A 20,105-nucleotide genomic window follows, 5' to 3' on the forward strand; every position below is an offset into this window, starting at 1 on the left:
AAACATTTCAGTTAATGCAGTCTAGGAGGAGTATGAAAATCAAATATTATTCTTTTCTAGAGTCCCCACAGCTAAACCTGACCTCTCCAGACTTAATCCTTGGCTCTTATTAGAGGCAAAGCTTCCCATGGTTTAGCTGCCGAAACTCCTCTTCCCTACAAGAATATTTGCTTCCAGGAGTCCCTCACCCGTGGAAGTAGCCAGTAAGATTGTCCATTTGAATATGGCTTAATCCTGCCAGTCAGAGATTTCAGGAGTGTGTCGTGGCTGTGACGGCAACTTGTCCTGCATTGTCTCTGCAGATAGTCCTGTGCACAGTGCCTTGCAGCTGACAAGAAGAGTAAATACACAGTCTTACATCAGGTTTAAGACTGGAAATGGGTTGGAGCTCCTTTCTTTTTTTTCTTTGAAACTTTTTTTTTTTTTGTAAGGAAAACACTCTAAAGGGGCAAGGAAAAGATAAAAAAGAAATAAGTAAAAATAAAACACCTGTAAGTATCATCCCAGCAGAATAAGATGCATTCATTATCTGTGATATATACATTCAAAATATTATTTGTGTTGCTTAATAGTTTCTGTGTGAACCCTTGGAACATGGGAAGAAACTTTCAGGCAACAGGTCTAAGACTGAAACGCTACAGTTAACATTACCAGGTGTCTCAGCAACTCCTTACAAAATTTCATCAAGAACCTTCAGCCATTTGTAGCCTTTGGGAAGTGACTGTTGGCTCATGCTAGCATAAAGAAAGACATCTGGTATCAACATTACGTTTATATCCCTTGACCAGAGCCTGTTCTCTTTATTTCACGCACAAAACCGCAGTGAACTCAGCTGAACAGACTTACAAACTCACACCTGGAGGAAGTTTGGCCCTTTGTGGCAAACAACAACGGAACAAGGCCGGCAAAATGCCCGGGGCTGAACCGATGCGCAGTTGTTCCAAGTATCCTGGAGCTCTGAGCAGATATGGTCAGATCAAGCCTTTCTATTTTGCAGATGAGGTAACTAAGATATACTGAGGTTGATTGAGAAACCACAGTGATTTGGGCAGTGCCTGCAAAGGAGGCATAAAATGTTGTTTGCCCACCGCTCACTTGGCTGTCCTCCGCTTCCACTGCCTCCAGTGGTATCTCTGCTGACTCCTCACCAGCTGTTAAAATAACCTGAAATTGTGCTGAAGACTAATTTCTCACGATCAACATAAAAAGCGGAGTGCTTCAGGTACGATTTCAGCTGTGGAGGATAATTGGTCCTTAAATTCTGAGGAGGTCTTTACTGAAATAATCTATCATTTTAGGCCCACTCTTCTGTTATGGCTCATCTTGCTTAGGAAATATGTGATCCTTCAGCTTGAGAGAGATAGAAAAATCTGTCAGTAAGAAACGATATTAGTAAATAGATCATTTTCAACTATTAAGGATAAAAGGAAGTGCCCAGATGCAATGTAAAGAAGAGATGTAAAGCAGCAGAGTGACTAAGACAGATATATTTAAAGTGGAGATACCTATGAAAATGTTCTTCCTTAACTCATGTGAATAGTTCACATGGTCATGCTAGTTCATATGCGTAACTTCAATCCCAGTAGCACAGAATGCATGGGAGGGAAACACAGTAGCAAAAGACAACTGTTGCTGTGCAGCTACTGGGGGAGATGATCTTCAGTTGACCCAGTCAAGGGATTAAGAAGAGTGAAATTTTGCAGTTCAACTTTATGGCTGAATCGCATCCTGTTAAAAGCAGAGGAGCAGTTTGCCTTTGAGAATGTACATGAACTAGTCATCACCTTTCCATTGGAGAATCACAATCTGTCCTAACATCTGTCCCACACTGTTGGAACACTTACTAGGAGAAAAGCCTTCTGCACATCTGGAGAGCAGACCTTGGTCATTGCTGAAAAAGAGAAGCTGCAAGTGGTCTGTCATAAAATTTGATGCCCAGCTCCACATTGAAATGACCTGAAGATGACAGGATTCAAAGCCCACTGAAGCTTGGCCATTCTCTTCCCTTCAGGAACTGTGTTTTGGGCCTGTAATTTGGGAACTTGATGAAATTCAGCAGGCTATATGAGGAGGGAGCAACAATCTCTGCAAAACAATAATGGTTCTGGATTGCTTGATTATGAAAAGAAGCTGGGTTTATACCATAGTGACACTAGGGGAATTAAAAGTAGAATTTGGCTTTCTGGGTATTTCTGAGCGTAGATAGTCATCCACACTTTAATGATCTATAATAAGAATGTACCTTTCATACTATTTACAATGATCAGGAAGTTATTTATGGTAATTTCACTATTATGCTGTTCCTAATGTTTCTGCTGTGTTTTAAATATCATTATCTCCAAAAGTCTTTTTTTTCCCAGCATACATTCATTCTTTTTCTATACATTATCTGTTTCACCAGTATCATCCTCTTCTACTATTATGAAAGATACCTAATGCAACAACCCTTCTTTCATTTTATAATGAGTGGCACAATTAAGATTTAATTAGAAGTATATGAGTAAGGGAATGCCATGCTACCCAGGACCTTAAATGTGGCATCATTCAATTGTGCAAGTGCAGCTTTTCCCTGAAAAAGAAGAAAAATACATAAACTTATTTCAGGCTGGATCTTTTCAGACTGACATGATTGCCTACTGACAATTAATTGTTTTCTAGCTGTGATTCTGAAAAGATAGTGTACATTTTTTTTTCCACAGCAAAAGTGCTGACAGGTGCATGGAAATGGCATTTCTCTGTGCATTAGAATCAGTGAGAGTATTATGTGCAAATGTTTAAGATCCAAGCAAATATCATGTGGTGCTCACTATGGTTTCTCAAGCTTTTACACTCTTTTATGTGCTTACAGGAGATAAAACCCTTCAAACTAAGAAGTGAGTTTCTTTCCTCTCTGGAAGGCTTGTGGTGATAAACAGGGAAGAGAGTTAGCTGATAGATCCCCTGTCCCTGTGTTTTCTGTATATATGATTGGAAAGAGGAAAATTAATGCTAGCTTTCTGGCTACATATCTCAGGTCACCTCAGTTCCTTTCGGTAGTCTAGCTCCCAGAACCATCCATGACTGCTCCACCCAAATTGTTCTAGCTGACTGCTAGAGTATTCATCAGAGGCTACAGTAATCATCAAGCTTCAGGAGCATGAAGCCACAGAAAACTAACCTGTAACTATGCTTATGGAAAAGGCATTTTCTTTATAGAAAAGACCTACTGTCTGAGGGCAGTAGTGGTCAGAAGAGCAACCTCTGATTCTTTGAGGATCTCAGATGTGGGTTAAGCCTTCCCCTGAGAGTGACCCAGACAGCTATAAGAAGGAGATACGTGTACTAGATGGCATATAATTCATTAAAGCTTACTCTGAGATTGGGGAGGTTAATGATTCTCCAAAATTAGAGCAGAGCGGTATGGATTAGAGTGAGAAAACCCTAATTTGCCATAAAATTGATCAAGACAAAAACACTGCAGATCCTGGTTGAGTTGGCCAGCCAGGCACAGTGATTTTAGACAACAGCTTTTGGGGAAACTTCGTTGCTATCAGTTCTTCCTTGTTTCATTCGGTAATTTGAGGAATCCAACCCTGAATTTGAAGAGGATTCCTAAAAAACAAGTATGCTTTATGAGGCACTGTCACCTGCTGCCTGTAAGTCTAAAAGTCCTGAGCTTTTACTTGGTGATAGCATTTTCTTGCACTCATATAGAGGATGCTGTTTGTGAGTGTGTGTTCACATTTCAAGTGCCTGACCTTCTTTGATTCCTAGGCAGCCAATCCAGCTTTAATTGCTCTGGAGTGCTAAAGGCTGGAGGACAAGATTTAGCATCTGCTTTGCAAATCTACTGGTGAAGTTTGGGGTTCTTCTGAAGGAAAGACTGAAATTGTTTCAAATCGTCAGTGAGAATATCACTGAATTGCTTTTTTTCTAACTTGTTATTTTGCTCATTCCTCATGATTTAGAGCAGATGTGACTCTGCCTTCTTGCACTGAGTGAAAATGCTTTAATATTCTTTGCTATGCACATAGAAAAATAATAGTTCAACAGAACAGTGCTAACAAATGCTGTGGCTCAGGCTAGTCAGAAATACTGCAGCTAGAGGACTGTTTGTCAAACATTTTCAAGCAAAGGCTCACACAATCACTCAGCATAAAAATTTGCTCAGACCATTACGTAGCATTGTCATGATGATTTTCACTTACAACCAACCCAAACCAGGGCTACATACTAATAGTTTAACTTATTTCCTCTGAAGTTAATTTTCTTGGATATGATGGGGATATGTACAACTTAATTATGTTCTTATACGTAGTTGTCTTCTGGACCACCTTCTGATGCTCTGTAGAGTCTGGGAAATTGTCATTCAATCAATGCTAAGCTTTGACATCAACCATAACAAACACATAAAGGAGCTGACGTCAGTCCTGCGAAGCAATAGGGACCTCCTTACTATAATAGACAGAAAAAAGCTTTCCATATGTCAGATGTGGTTTGGCAAAGAAGATATTATAAGCTGATCTTTTGTTCATGTCAAGCTTTGCAGTGTTTTTAGAACTGCAGTGAAATCAGCCTTTAGTTCCTCATGTACTGTCATCCTTGAGCAAGATTAAAGAAGTTCTCTGTTTTCACAGCTTCAGAGACACCTCTCCAAGGAGAATGCTCACACCTCCCTGCTCTGACCTGCCCCCCGTTTCAGACAAGATCCTGCCTGTCCTTGGGCAGCAGTTTCAGCTCAGAGGGCCAGAAGCCCTTCCTTCCTTTTCCCTTCCTTTGGAGCTGCTGTCTGCCCCACTCCCCATTCCCACAGCCTTTCTGCTGCCCAAGCACCCAGCCTCCGCATCATCCCTGACTCCTACCCCTCTTTATTCTTTACATGCAGGTTATCGCTTAGTTTTCTGGCACTGCCTTGTATTTACAGTCTGTCCCCTCCTTTTCCAGCCATTTTGTTAAAACTCCTTGTCCAAGCCATCATTCTTCAAAGGTGGCAAGAAAACCTGAGAAAATGGTTTGGTTCTCAGCTTGCAGTGCTGTCACTCAAGAAACAGATCACTGAAATCTGCAGGGAGATACCACATAAACAGAGAGAGGAGAAACAGGTTCTCAGCTTCAAATTGATTATTTTCCCTGGCTGATATGACATCTCTACAAATTCAGCAAGATGGCATGGGAAATCAGTGTTCATTTACTGTGTTCTGCTTCTTCATTGTTAAGAGAAGACTCTTGCTTCTGCTTGATTATATGTATTTCTTCCCTGCAGTCAGGGCAGGTATTCAATTATTTTTATGTGGTTTTGGAATAACTAGTACTATTTAAAAACACAAGAATTCTGATGTCTATTATTCATAAAGGCCAAATTCTGCTTGCCTTAGTCACGAGTATAGCCACTTCAGTGAGATTGAGTAGAAAGTTAATGGCACCCCTCTTAAAAGAAAACTAATCAGATTTGCTTGACAGTCAAGTTCTCAGTTAGGACAAATGCTGATTTTTGCCTGATAACAGAATTTATCTATATTTATAAAACAATCCTGGACCATGTCTTCTTCCTACCTTTTAATAACAGCTGAAAACACTGTCTAATTTCTAATCTTGCTTTGTAAATTTATGCTTAATGTTATGAAAATAAGGAGGTATTTAGTGACTAGATGCCTTCCATACAAATCTGCAGCAAATACTAACACTGGAAATATTTATATTCGGCTTAAGTCTCAGAGGTTTTATCTGAAACTCTTACATTTTTCCCTCATTTTTTTAGAGTCCAGTTTTCCACTCACAGAGGACTACATTCTCTTGAAGGAGAATATTTAACTTTCATAAAATGTGAGAAAACATCTATTTTGACTTATGAAGATAAAGTTCCAGCCATCAAAAAACCCTCAGTGTGTCCTTCAAAGGGATTGTGTCTGTCCATAGGAGGGAAAGCACGGGTGAGGCGAGCTACTTTTGCAATGTGAAAGGCTTGGCTGGTCATCTTTCCATCAGCCTCTATGAGCCAGATATTTTCAATCAGTCTATAGGTAGCGGAGATTAGCTCTTGGTTTGAGAAATGCAGAAGGCCTTTTTCAGACCTGTGCTTTGGTAGGAGGATTATGAAAGACCATAGCTCTGTACACTGACCCTTTCTAAGAGAAATTCTTCATTTGGGGCAAAGTGTGATTTCAGCAGCGATGTGCATGAATGCTGCTGCCCTCTCCTGGGTGGATTAAGTCAGACAAGACACATGGTTTCTTCGCACTCTCCACCTGACCACGCTGAAGGAGCAGTGCCAGAGATACTATGTATGTCTTTGGCCCCAGGGTGCTTGATACTCTCCAAATACACAAAAATCTCCATGCCATACATTGGGAAAACAAGGCAGTTGTGCATAAGGTGAGTAAGGGATGGGCTGAGGGACACTGCAGAGGGACAGTCAGAACCATGGGCTTCTGCTTCCACCTCAGGGCTCTAGATGCAGTGCTAGGCTGGTTAAACATATGTGCTGCAAAAGCCCTAAGGCCAACTGGTTACACCTGTCCTATAAAGCAACACCTTCAAAATATTGTGTTGGTCCAAGCTGCCTAGCAGACACAGTCCCTGGTTTAGGCTGACTCCTGAAACATTGCAATTGTGCAGGAGAATATTACTTGGCCTCAGCCAAAACTTAGGGCCTACTCTAAAATTGCAGTGAGACGAAGTCAAGATCTAATGCCCAAATTCAGGCATTCAGGCATCTCCCTGTTAGAAGTTAGATGCTCTCTATTGCACTGTTTTCCTGCTGGAGGGTATTTTTATAATTATTTTTATAATGACGCAGTTGTGTTTTTACCTGACAGCATAAAACATCTTGATCCTCTGTTTGATAATTGTTCCACAGTATGATCTTGTGACGTTTGTTGTAACACTGCAACAAGTTAGGACTAGATGGACCAGATCAAATTGAGATGATTAAGCTGGGCACAGCTGGGATGCAGAAAGCCAGTTCACACAGCACTGAACTATGGGCAGCTGGGAAAATGACCATGCTGGTATCACTGTTGCTGCCTCCCGTCACTGCTGTCACATAAGCATTACTGAATCAGCTGACAACTGCAAGAAATGGATGGGACCACTCCTGGCCAGCTCTGCTTTTCCTCCTGCTGAGGAGGTACACGCCAATGGCTCATTATTCCTGAAGGCATCATCACATGGAATTGCAGGGTTGTGTTCTGCCTCTTTGGCGTATCTAACCAGAGAACTAAGAAATCAAGACTGAGACAAAAGTCCTCTGAAATCATGAAAAAGAGCTTTGGTGACATGAGATAGGCATGACGGTCAAGATCCTACCACACACAGAAGTTAGCAAAAAGCTAGGTAGTACATGGTGAGAAAGTTACCTGTTATTTTAACTCATTCATCCTGCTCTGGAAAGAATTGTCTTTTGGTGACTGTATTTTACTGAGAAGACTGTGGGAACATAGATGTCCAAGTACGAACTAAGGCGTCCAGCTCACGACAAGACATGGGAACCTTGCAGTCCCACGCACTCTTGCCGTTGGTCCTGGCCCAGGCAGTGGGACAGCTACCATGGAGGATTACCACTTGCCAGGAGCTCCTTTTTTTCAGGGCTTCTCCGGCAGGAGTGCTGCCTTATCACTGGCACCTTGTGCCCATCCATGCAGTCAGCTGTACCAGCCGTGCTGCGTTCAGCCACGGGCCCCAGCCAGCCCGCAGGCGGCCCCCGAGGCAGCTGTACCAGCACGCACCGGCCCCTTTCAAACTCGGCCACGTGCACTGAGCTGCCCCACATGGGCCCACTGCCTGTGGCATCAGCAGACCAGCCCCACAGCTCTGCCCGGAGGCAAGTGTCTCCTCACGGCCCTGTCGTGGGGACAAACGTCCCCCTCACAGCCCTCCCTGGGGACAAGTGTCCCCTCATGGCCCTCCCTGGGGACAAACATCCCCCTCACGGCGCTGTCCTGGGGACAAGTGTCCCCTCATGGCCCTCTCTGGGGACAAACGTCCCCTCACGGCCCCGCCCGCGCGCCCCTCCCCCCGCCCCGCGACCGTTGCCTTGCTCCCGCCTCCGCCCGCCCGGCTCCGCCCCCCAGGGCGCCGCCGGCCAATGAGCGGCCGCGCCGTGCTCGCCGCGGGGGCGGGGCCTGCCCGGCGTGCCGCCACGTGACGGCGCTTCCGCTTCCCCGCCGCGGCCGCCATGGCGCCGCTCGGCCGGCTGCTGCCGCTGCTGCCGGCGCTGGCGCTCGCCCTCGGCCCCGCCGCGGCGGCGGCGGGCGGGGAGCGGCGGCGGCGCCGCCACCTGCTCGCTCTGGGGGAGGCGGAGGAGCTGTCGGCCTCGCTATGGGGCGCGGCGCTGCCGGGGGACCTGCCCGAGCTGGAGCCCGAGTGTCGCCGCCTCCTGGCCGCCTTCGCCGAGGGCAGCGCGGCGCTGGCGGAGTGCCTGGGCCGCCGCGCCCGGCCCGTGCGGCTCTGCCAGGCCTGCCACCGCCAGCAGGGCCGCCTCCTGGCGCGCTACGCCGCCATCGCCCGCGCCGTCGGGGTGCGTGCGGGGCGCGGGGGCTGCCCGGGGCCGGGGGGCTGCGGCGGAGCGAGGGGCCGGCGGCGGCCTCCCCCCGGGGAAGGGTGGCGGGGAGACGGGCCCGAGTTCCCTGCCTGTTTCCTTCGTGCTCTCGGCCGGTCCGGGTCCGTTCTGCACCTGGCTGGCAGCTTTCCCTCGCGCAGGAGCGGCGAGGGCGTCTTGCTGCCTGATACTGCTGCTGCACCCTTCCCCACGAGCCTTTCTGCGCTCACAGAGCAATCCTCCCGACTTCCATGTGGAAGAGGAGAAAGGGGGTATAGGTAATCCCGGAGGCCCGGGCCAGACTTGGGTGCAGTTGGCAGTGGAGCCTGCAACAGTAATGTCGTGAAGAGGGCGCAGGGTTTGGGGTAACCAGGCCTTTGGCTTGGGAGGTGGGTTCCCGTGCTCTGAACTCCACCTGGGCGCTTAATGCGGTTTGGCAGAGGGCTGGGAGTGTGTTCAGGGAGCGTGCTGTCAGTGAGAGCTGGCTTCTGCTTCCAGGTCTTGCAGTGAGATCTGTGCAGCCTGCTCCCACTGTGGAGCAAGTAGCTCCACCTGGAGAGAAAAGCTTTTCTTCTCTATGTGAGTGGGAAAGCTTGAGCTGTTCCTGCTGTTGCAACAAGACCTAAAGCAGCGCTCTGGCTTGTAGGTGGTTGTTGTACAGCATTAATGATGCCACTGACAGGTCTTGGGTGTGTTGTGCTTCATGGAAAACTGTCATTTGGAGCTTGGCCAAGTTATCCATGTTTTTTTTTCTGTGGGCAACCACATTACAGTGTTCTTAATGCTAAATCTGATACAAGTGTGTGGCTGCAAGGTAGAAATTCTCAGCATTTGCTGGAATGTATGGACCCTAACTGAAGCCAGTTCTTCCATTTACATCCTCCAGCCTCTTAATCTTTCTTTTCTCATTTCTCAGTGTTGGAGATAGTTTATTACTAATATTGTGTATTGGAAACTCTTCTTTAGCTCATACAACCTACCTATTTGTAAAAGTCTCTGAGATGCTGTTAGGATGGCTGTAGTGCACCAGACCAAAGGTCTCTGTAACCCTTTACCGTTTATCTGATGATGGGTGCCCTGAGAAGAATACAAGAAGAGAGGAAATATGTAATAATCTGTCCTCTGGATTATGTTTCTGGTTCAGAGATTTTTTGGATGATTGTTTGAAATTGCCATTGACATGAAAAAACTACTGCTGCACATGTAAATTTCTGGCACCGCAGTGTCCTGTCACAGTTTTGCAGTGTCCTGTCACAGTTTTGCAGTGTCCTGTCACAGTTTTGCAGTGTCCTGTCACAGTTTTGCAGTTTAGTTATCTGTCATATGAAGAAGTATCACGTTCTGTCTGTTTCCGATGTGTTGCCTTGTCAGCTTTCCCATTTCTTGTATTAGGAGAGCTAAGGGATGTTTGTATGGTGTTTGCTCAGGAGAAGGCAAGTACCTAGCCAGTTTCCTCTTCTGTAGTTTGGAAAGTTGTAGTCTGTTTACTGCTTGTGATATGGAAGTTGTTCCATACCTCTAGTTTGGTCATGTAAAAGTGAGAAATTGAGCATTAATTATTTGTCTGTTAGATGATATCTTAATGGGTCTCAAATGCTTCGTGAACAGTATAGAGTTCTTCTGAAACATGATGCAATTCAGGGAGCAACAAATAATCTCTAGATACTTTCAGCTCAGTTGTTTGGGCTAGGAGTAGTTTGTCAAGTATGTCCCAGTACTTTCAATATGTATGAACCCATTACAGCTGCTGTTCTTGAGTACTGGCAGCCTGGGGAGAAGGGGGGCTGCTTCAATAATTTTATCTGAAAGACCCATCTGTATTAGAGAACACTTGGTTTTTCTCCTGTGCATGGATTAACTAATCAATTAAATAGAAGAGGTGACCTTTTTTGCCCTTAATCCACAATTGCAAGTAATCAGTTACTTGAGGTTATCTGTGCCATTGTGCACTAGTTATACTGTGATCTGAAAGAAGCAGCCATGTTCAGTTTTGGACATCTCTGAAATGTAAAATCCTCTTCCTCATTAGGCTTAATAAAGAATAAGTTAAGCAACTTCCTTAGGAAACAATTTAGGTCTACAGATCTTGTTTTGGATTTAAACTGCTTTTCCTCACTCATGAGTCAAGCTGATGAGGAAGCTTTGCAGCTGAAGGCCTTCATGAAGCAGCCAGAGGGTTTCCTGCATAAATAACTTTCTTGCGTGTCTGTATGTCACTTAGTAGAGTTGAAAGTGAATGAACGTAGGAGTTAGCAGAACTGACGGTACTATTTTGCAGTTGAGTCTGAGAGGGAAATTTTTTATTTATTTAAAAATAAACCTCTTTCCACAGAGAGGTGAAAATTGGATTTTTCCTAACCTTCTCTGGCTGCCTGATTCTCATTGAAGAGATTCTTTTATGTCCCATGTCATTTATGACTCTTAAAGAGGCTTTTGACAGCTTTGGCAATTTTGAGGAGTGCGTAAGTCAATTTAGCAGCCAGAAACCAGGAGCTAGACCACAGGAATCAGCTGACTGGAGATCATGGTTTTAGATCAGTGACTTAAGGGCAGGGGGAAAATTAAAGCTTTGCAGGACAAAAATATTCTAAATCCTGATAGGGATATTTCATTTCATTTTTATTCTGTCACTACTTTTCTATTCACTATACATTTTTTAGTTTGACCCGGAGAATGAGTTGCTGTAGGAATTTCACGAGTCTTCCTGTTCTGAGGATGGGATGCATTAGGTGGCTTTCTAAGATAGGATCAGCTCGACGCCCACATCTATTGAAGAAAAGAGAATGGTCTGACGGTAGACGTATGGGAATGGTTGCTGCGGTTGCTTTTTTAAGGGTTGCATTCCTGGTGCGTTTGCATTTAGAGGAAGCTTGCTGCTGATGCAATACACTGATACAGCACTTTTGGACATTGTGTTTTGTTATCTGTTTTGAGAACATTTGCATTGGTTCAGCTTCAGAATATTCCTTCAGTCTAATGAGAGTGACCCCGTACTTCTGTCTGGTTGCGCTTGACTTGAGCCAGTTCCTGAGCAGCTATCCAAAAACAGAAAAATGTGAACTATCTGGCAGAGGGGTCTTCTGTCTCTTCGCAGTTTCTTTTTTTGCAGGTGTATGTTTTTGACTGACTTAGTCCTAGTAGATCTTCAGAGACTCTGTGTAGTAAACTGTGTTACTCACAATATGTTTTGGAGGAGCAAAAGATACTTATTGTTCCATTGATTCTGCACTGCCTATTCTGCAGATTTTAGTGTGATAAGATGTTAGCTGTGTTTACTTAAAATATTTTTCAAAATGTTCTCTTCACATTTATAATGATTGATTCTTTTTCTTCCAGAATTCTTCCGAGAGCCACAATTGTGCGAAAAGCATCTTGACCTCAGATAGGCTACAGGTAGTTGTGACACTTTCCGAGTTCTTTAATGAAACATGGGAAACAGCCAACTGCGCAAGTACGTAACTCATTCTGTAGCTTTCATGCTTCTGTTATGTCTTCGCTTAACTTTGCTAAAATTTGTTCAAATCAGAACTGTATAGGATTTGCCATACTACTTAAATTCCTCTCATTGGAGATGTTTTTTTTCCAAAATTGTTACATAATTGTTCTTTTTAGATTAGTCTTTCAAAATGGAGCTGTGTTAGTTTTTCCTGTGGTCTTCAAATGCTGCTGAAGACTTACCTTAGATTTATTGCAGTTTCTTCTGTTTTTGCCATGTTCCTCCCTGCCTTTTTTTCCTCCTTAAATGAAGTAAGAAACTTTTACTGTTTGCTAATAAAAAGTTGGTCACTGTGGACTGCTTACACATTGACTAGGATCTTACTCTACAGCCATGCTTTTGATTTAACTCCATGGGAGGCAGATGTCCAAGTCTGTCATGTTATTTCCCCATCTCCATGCTGTTGGTGCTGTGTCACACTTACCGCTAGAGCTGTGGTTTTGGTTCCTCTTTCTTTGGTGCACAACATGGAGCCCTGCGCTATCACGTGTGCCAGAAGACAGAGGGAATGGCACTGCGGAGCTGAGTATTAAAGCGTGCCGGGTTTGCTCAAGTCCCTTGATAATGCAGAAGAGGTTGTTTCCGTTAGTGACTCTGGACTCTGTGAGGGCTGGAAAGGCGGTAGAGGAAGTGCCCTGCAATCCCTGCTCTCTTGCCATATTCAGGCTGTGACCTGTGTGCTGCCTTCCTGTGGTCCAGCTGAAGGCATGCCCTCAATGCTAGGGGTGCTCTCTTTTTCTAGAGGATTGTCTAGAGTATTGGCTCTTGAAGAACATCTAGGTTCCTGAGCTATTCTGTTTTTCGAGGGTCCAGCTGGTCAGAGTGTGTGAAGTGGGATGGATGGGTGTGAAGAGAGAACGCAGTGGGTTAAGTTGGTCTTTGACTGTGAGGGATTCCCTTCAAAGCCAATGAAAGGGTCAGCCCCTTTCTTAATGCTATGATTATAGCTATGCTCTGATTTCTACTTCTGTGCTTGTGGTCTGTTGTTTCCTGGATGTTCTGTGTTTCATCTCTACTTCTGATGCTTTTCTTTTCACATAATGACTGTTAACGTTGCTGGGCAAAGCCAGATTTGCAGGGTGGAAAATAAAAGTAATGTCTTGTTTTATCTTAAAGCCCAAAGATAATTCAGATCCCCTCTTCAGAAAGCTCTTGATGATAGTCTTCATCTTTCACTTAATCAAGGCCAATTAATTCTGAAATATGTTCTCGATGAAGAGTTAGGTCAGCAGGTCTGAGACATCAATGTCAGGCATATAAGAAAATGCAGTGTTGACTAGTCCTGTCTTTTATAGTTGAGAGCTCTTTGTGTAGTGTCTAGAAGTGGAGTGTCTAGGGCTTGTTGGCTGTGGAAATGTTAGAAATTAGAATAACCTGATGTTTTTCTTTCTCTTTAACAGATTGCTTAAAGAACAGCAGTGAGGGATTATCAAATTCTACTGTAGAATTCCTGGACTTATTCAATAAATCTCTGACGTGTTTTGAACATAACCTTCAGGTATTTATGCTGTGTGTTTAAAAGAAGCACTAAATTCTCTAATTGCTAGTAGAGTCTTATTTATGCTGAATGAACTGCAGTCGATACATATTAGGCAAATAAAATTCAGAAACTCACTGGCAGTTTAGGCTCATCGAGCAATGATCTGTAAAATGCAAATGTTTACAAATTGGGAGCTTAAAAGTAATTCTAATTGATATTCACCTTGACTTCATTTTGTATATAATTGCAATACTACTTCACATCAGAATTTCTGAGTTCATAATCGTGATAATTATAAGGTAAGAAACATCATTTCTACGTGATGTTTTTTTTTCTATCTCTTTATAGAATAGTTGTCCTCTCACTTAGCAATGTAATCGTTTAATAACATTCTCATAATATATGCTAGTCCAGAAAGACAAGCTACTCTAAAGCATTGTAACAATTCTTTTAACTGATAAGATTGTTGGTAGTCAAAGCTTGTTCGTATTACAGAGGCAATATATTTCACTTTGTGAAGTAAGTGTTGTAATTGTCCTCAAAGAAAATGCCTTAAATATCCTAAGAAACTGTGCATATTCTGTTTCAGTCAGAAAATAGGTAAGTTCTGGTATCATTCATTAGTAAAAATGGGAAATCGTGGGTGTAGCAAAGGCTCTCAGAAGACTGTCTCCTTTTTTTTTCCTCACTAATTAATGATTTCTAGGAAATGTGCTTTTATAGACCTTGACCAGGAACATTATGGGACTGGTCTGTTAGTTATTTCAGGTGTTCAAATTGGAACTTAAGCCAGTGTGTAGGGGGCCTACTTGGGTAGGTAATGCAGCAATCACTGGGTTGGAATATCTTTAGTGATTGTAGCTTTGTTTTCAAGTTTGTTGCGTTGCATTCAGTGATGGTGAAGGCCTATGTCCATTGCTTTCAGTACAGTTCAGTAATAAAAACAGGTATTTTTTTTTTAGTTATGGGCAAATGAAAAACAAAACAGTAATAAAGATCCTGATTTATGACTGCAGAATAACATTTTATTACTAGTGATCTTTTTCTTTCTTGGGAGTTGGTAGTTTCAGATTTCTTTTTAAGCTGCTGGTTCAAAAAAAACAGTTTAAGATTGATATAACTTTCTAAAAATGGATCATGTCAGACAAACACCCATTAAATTAGAATCAATCCCTTTTCTTCACCTGTTCTTATGTGATGATTGTCTGTTTAGGCCCCTTCCTGATCTGGAATGCTAGAAATCTAGATTTTGGTTCAAATTTGACTCTAGTTTTAAAGATATAATGTCTTAAAACTCTGTATGAATGGTATTTTATAATCCTAGGGACAAACTATCAATCTGTCGCCAAATAACTACACGGAAGTATGTAAAAACTGCAACGCCACCTACAAAATGTTGAATGACCTGTATAACAAATTACAGAGGGTGAACAGACAAGGTGGTGAGTCAGGACACTCGGCACACTTGTGTATTGATGTGGAAGATGCAGTAAGTATTTATCAATGCTTAGTGGGGAAACCTTGCTTTGGAGCTCTTTATTAATCTGAGCTGTTTGGACTTGCTGGGTTCACTTTTTCCCTTTCAGTTTGGGAAGGTACTGGTGGCAGTGCCTTTGGCAGGCTTATGTCATGGGGGGAATGTTCTCAGAAGTGAAGCTAGCCCGGTGAGGCTGGTTCGTTAGGTGCTGTCTCAATCAGTGCAGCAGGAGCATGGCTGAAGCTCCTGATTACCTGAGTACATTGCAGTAAAGGGGATGGATTTTCAAAAAAATCTCTTAATCTTTTGGCTTTTAATACAAAGTTTTTCTTTATTGTTCTAGTCAGTATAATAATAGATTCCTTATTACAGCAGCTGTTTCTAGGGGGTTGGAAAAAGCATTGTTATATTGTGGGTTTTTAAGCAGTTGGGCAAATGGAGAGTTGTTGAAAGTGTGAGACTGGCACCCCTCTGCACAGGCGGTCAGCAAGTTCCTAGGAAAACGGGCATGTGGCGATGTCCACAGTATATCTGAATATAGTGTTTTTTGGAGCGCGTGAAAGATTTGATCTGAAGCTTCGGTTCCATTCAGGTTGCCCATTTCTATGTTTCTGGGATTTGCTTGCTTTTGATGGGAGATCTATTACATGTATTTTTTCTGAAATCGTATTTGAATGCTTGAATGTCCTGAAGCCTGAGATTTTGCTATGCTGTTCCTGAGAAGCGCATGTGCGCGCTCTCACTGCTTGTTCATGTTTTCTTTTTAGATGAATATCACTCGGAAGCTTTGGAGCAGGACTTTCAACTGTTCTGTTCCCTGCAGCGATACAGTCCCAGTGATTGCTGTTTCATCCTTTATTCTCTTCTTACCTATTGTTTTTTATCTGAGTAGCTTCCTTCACTCAAAGCAGAAGAAACGCATACTCATTTTGCGTAAGTGATGTTGTTGGCATTTCACTGTTAGAGTTGGGTGGTGCAGGGGACTCTCAGCTCTTGTGGGAGAGGGGGGCCCAGGCAGATCTGTCTGCAGCTGTGCCGACAGTGCTAATAGCAACTATTAGTCTGCTGCTGTCCCCTGAAGAAGAGTAGTGAAGAGTTGCAGCCAAGAGTTGCAGCCATATCTTTTCATTGAAGTTCCTGGATATGAACAGAAGGCTGTTTGCGAGTGTGTGTCAGATAAATAGAGGGAGTGGAGAGACTAGTTTTGTGGAATTCTTTGTGTTTAATTTTCATATAATTTTTCCTTTTCTAGCCAAGCGTATCCAGTCAAATGCCAGTCTTGTGAACATCCAAGAAAAATACAGCTGAGCTGCAAAACAAAACCTGAGAACTGCTGCTGGTATACAGTGGGTACAATTGTGTTGGAATGAGGCCGGCATAAAAGAGGAGTTAATTATGGTTTAGTGTAATGATACAGAGCAACACAAGTTAAACAAAATGCTGTCTGACTTCTAAGCGGGGATATTAACAAACATGATAAGGCAGGGCTGTGTGACACTGTATGGACTCTGGTTTTGAAAAATCTGTTTTTTCAGGCTCAGGCTTGATGGCTTTCTGTTTCTAAGCTTTTGTACTTCTCATCAGCAGAATAGTTACACTTCCCTTGCATGCTTTTTTTTTCCCTCTTTATTTTTTCGTATTTATTTCACAAAAGCCTGTCATGCCATTGTCTGTCTTTCTGAACTGTCTGAGATCCTGAGTCTTTCTGAGGTGATTCTCACAGACAAGAGAAGCTTAAAATAATTTTTGAGGTTCCTGTTTGAAATATTATGTTTAATTCCATATAATATTCAGTCTTTTCAGATCTTGGGTGTGTAGGAGACCATTTTAAAAAAAGAAAAAAGTAAAGTTCTGCTGTTTTTAATACCTCTCTCTAAAGTCATGCTGTTTAGTTGATTGTAATGGTCTCCTTAAAAAGCATGAAATGTGCAGAGGAAGTCGTAATATATTATGTCCGATGCCAGCAACAAAAGCAACAGAACTGCCAGTGCTAGACATGAATAGTAATCATTGATGACTACATTATTCAGCTATCTCTGAAACAGGCAACATATTTAGTCACTTGCACACTTAAACCACTAAAATCATTGCTTTTCAAATGTTAAATTTTCAGAGGCTTATTTTAGATGTCTGCCTGTGTAACTGAATGCCTCACTGTTTATCGTTTTATTGAGATTGTTTCCTTTTTCAATTATAATGTCTGTTTTCTAGGGTGTTTTGTTTTTTGTTGGTTTTTTTGGGGGGATTTGCTTTTATAGAGGAGAAGTGAGGTAAGGTAAAGACACTGGAGATGCTAAATTTACTGGCTTACAGCTTGCTGTGGCTTAATACAGAGGTGTTCACAGAAACAGTGTATGGAAAATGTTGCCTGTTACTAGACACCACATGTTTTATCAGTAAATGAACCAGGGGATTCTCTAACTTAAAAACTGTCCTAAAGGACTGTGTTGGGAATTGGTGACTTTCAAGAAATATGTTCAGAAATTATCTCTGTGAAATAGATGAATGTAAATAAATTCAACCTTGCACAATTCCAGAACTGTGGTGCAGAGGCTGTAGAATAACTGCAGGGATGGACAGCACTACTGACTATGCGTAGGCACAATTCAACAGCTATAGCAATACCGACAGTTCAGTTTGGTTGATTATGGTCATAATTTAGGAGAGTAGTGGGTTGAAACAATTCAGAATTGAGGCCAATGAATACCAGAGCCTTTGCTTGTGTGTGTTCTTTAACTGTGAGATGAAAAATGAGTGGCCATATTAGCTGAAATACTAAATTTCTCTGGGAGTCTGTGTGTTTGACTTCTGTCAAAAATTATCAAAGTCTTTTGTATTTGACTTGCTTTGGGACTTAATCTGTTTAACTTTTCATTTGCACAAAGGCTGAATAAATATATAACAAAACGGTCCTAAAGCTCTTCAAGTCACTGATTCTGTTAGGATTTTTGAATTGGGACATACTATGAGTTTTTAAAGTCAAGTTGACAGTCTGTTTAGTATTAGGTAAAATAATGTTTTAGTGATTGGTCCCACCCACATGATTACTTTCTTGTGTTTTATCACTATAAAGTATTTATTGCAGTCTTGTTAACCATGTGAATTATGAGGTCAACACTCAGTTTGTTCTAGGTAGTTTCTAATAGTAACAGAAAACAGTATTTCTCTTGCTTGTTGCATGAAGTTGTCTTCTTGTGGCTGGGAAAGGCACACTGCCTTAAAAAATGAAGATGCTGTTTTTCTATCTTTTATTCTTAAACTTTAACTTTTGGGGACTTATTCAGCTGCCTCCCCTAATAGCATTATATTGATTTAGGACATCATATGATTGAGAGCTGTTCAAAGCAATCTTTCATTCGTGCAGATAAAGCCAATTTGTATGTGCAGTGTTTCAGAATGACAGCTTTTATACTGTAAGCAGTGGCTTTTTGAGCACATTCATGTTAAGTAGGTCTGAAAGTCATTACTTCTGGATATGGTGGTTAAGCACTTTATTTAAAAAAAAAAAAAAATCGGCTTTTCTTACATCCCTGGCTGCTAAGCTAAATGGAAATACTCATGTGATTTTTTTTTTTGTCGTCGTTTTTTATTTTAAAGCAGCAGTAAAGTTTACACTTGATCTTTAATCTTACATTTCCTATTTTTTTCTAAACTTTGTAATACTAACTTTCTTTATGCAGTGTTATATATTTGGTAGGCTATTTCAGATATAAATTAATTAAATTGTCTTTACACTCTTCTTTCCTAGAGAAATGTGGGAGCACACAAATTGTGTGAAGGAGAACTAAAATTCTTTTTGCTGCTAATCTTTCATCTTGGTTTACTTCTGCCTTTTTGGCATTATGTGTATGAAGTAGGATGAACTTTGAAATACCAGTTGTTTGTATCTTTTTGTGCAAATAAAGATTTCTTACTCTGGGGTAGCACTTCAATGCATATTTATACTTGTGTTAGGAAATCTCTATACACTGAAAATCAGCTCTAATAAAGATTGTCAATAAACAGTGAGCAGTGTGGTTATTTAATTGCTCCACTTACAGTAGTGTTATAGCCTTGCCATTCTGGGTTTGTGTTTAGAAGCACCTGGCTATGTTCCTTATGCCTTTTGCAGGAGAACAGTGCTGCTCTGAATTGAAGAAAAAATGAGGAACTGCAACTACTTTGAAAGGATGGAATTTGACTTCAGCCAAAACTTACCAAGTAACATGGAAAGGCTCCCATTAGTTGCAAAGGACCTTCTTGGATGTGTGTGCGTGGGACAGGATAGCGGTGATAATTTGGCTCTCTTTTGTGGGAATTTTTTATTAGTCAGTAATAGGTATTGCCAATGCTTTCAGCCTCAGTGGCCACAGTATTGAACTGTTGTTCAGCTGGAAGATTGACATTACAATGAGGAGAGATGTATCTCAGGTGATGACTTTACCAGTGTCCACCAGTTATCTGATATGGTTGTCTCGAAGGCATATTTCAATCTTGGTCTGTCACTGGCGAGGGACTCCTAGAAAGGCTTGGAAAGTATTGATGTCAAGGTACGAGGTGCAGCTTCATGTGGAAAACTAGGTACAATTCTGGTTGCACATATTCCAGGCAGCAGGGTTTAACAGGGAATAAGTGTAAGGGAATGGCAAGCAGAACCAATGCAGGATTTAGCTAGTGACTGGAGCAGAGGCTCAGGCAGTAACAGAGAGTGGAAATGTATGTCTATAAACATACTCTGGGCAAAGTGTTTGGGGTGGAGAGGTGATTCAAAGGTGTTTAAAAGAGCTTGAGAAGAGAGGGTATAAATGGGGCCTTTATTGCAAGTGAGCTGGAAAGGGAAGGCTTGGTCACCTTGGAGAAGGTGCAGTTCAGGACTGGCAGCAGGAGTGACTAAGCCCAGATCCCCATCTGTTTTTGACGGGTGACATGAAGCAAAGAGCAGGATGGCAACTGAGACTTGCTATCTAAAAGGAATTACTGCTTTCCTTTAGGAGGACGCTTGAATTGTGTAATGTGGATGATACTGAAGTAATCTGGGTTAAAGGCTCTTAAGGCTCCTGTCTTATTTTGAGCTAGCTGAGGACACCTCTTTAGCACTGAACATTGGAGTTTTCTATGAAACAAACTACTTAGACTTTTTTGTAATGGTTGCTTTTCC

General features: G+C 42.2%; 1 protein-coding gene across 1 annotated transcript; it reads left to right on the forward strand.

The window, feature by feature from the left end:
• Window positions 1-8,152: 8,152 nt before the first annotated feature.
• On the forward strand, window positions 8,153-18,976 carry OSTM1 (osteoclastogenesis associated transmembrane protein 1). Its single transcript, XM_062572678.1, has 6 exons — window positions 8,153-8,494; window positions 11,852-11,966; window positions 13,412-13,509; window positions 14,816-14,980; window positions 15,736-15,901; window positions 16,221-18,976. The coding sequence occupies exons 1-6, from the start codon at window positions 8,153-8,155 to the stop codon at window positions 16,274-16,276; spliced, it is 942 nt and encodes a 313-aa protein (XP_062428662.1). The 3' UTR covers window positions 16,277-18,976.
• The last annotated feature ends 1,129 nt before the right edge of the window (window positions 18,977-20,105 follow it).

The sequence above is a fragment of the Rhea pennata genome, chromosome 3 (assembly GCF_028389875.1).
Source record: "Rhea pennata isolate bPtePen1 chromosome 3, bPtePen1.pri, whole genome shotgun sequence".
In the NCBI taxonomy this organism is placed as follows: Eukaryota; Metazoa; Chordata; class Aves; order Rheiformes; family Rheidae; genus Rhea; species Rhea pennata.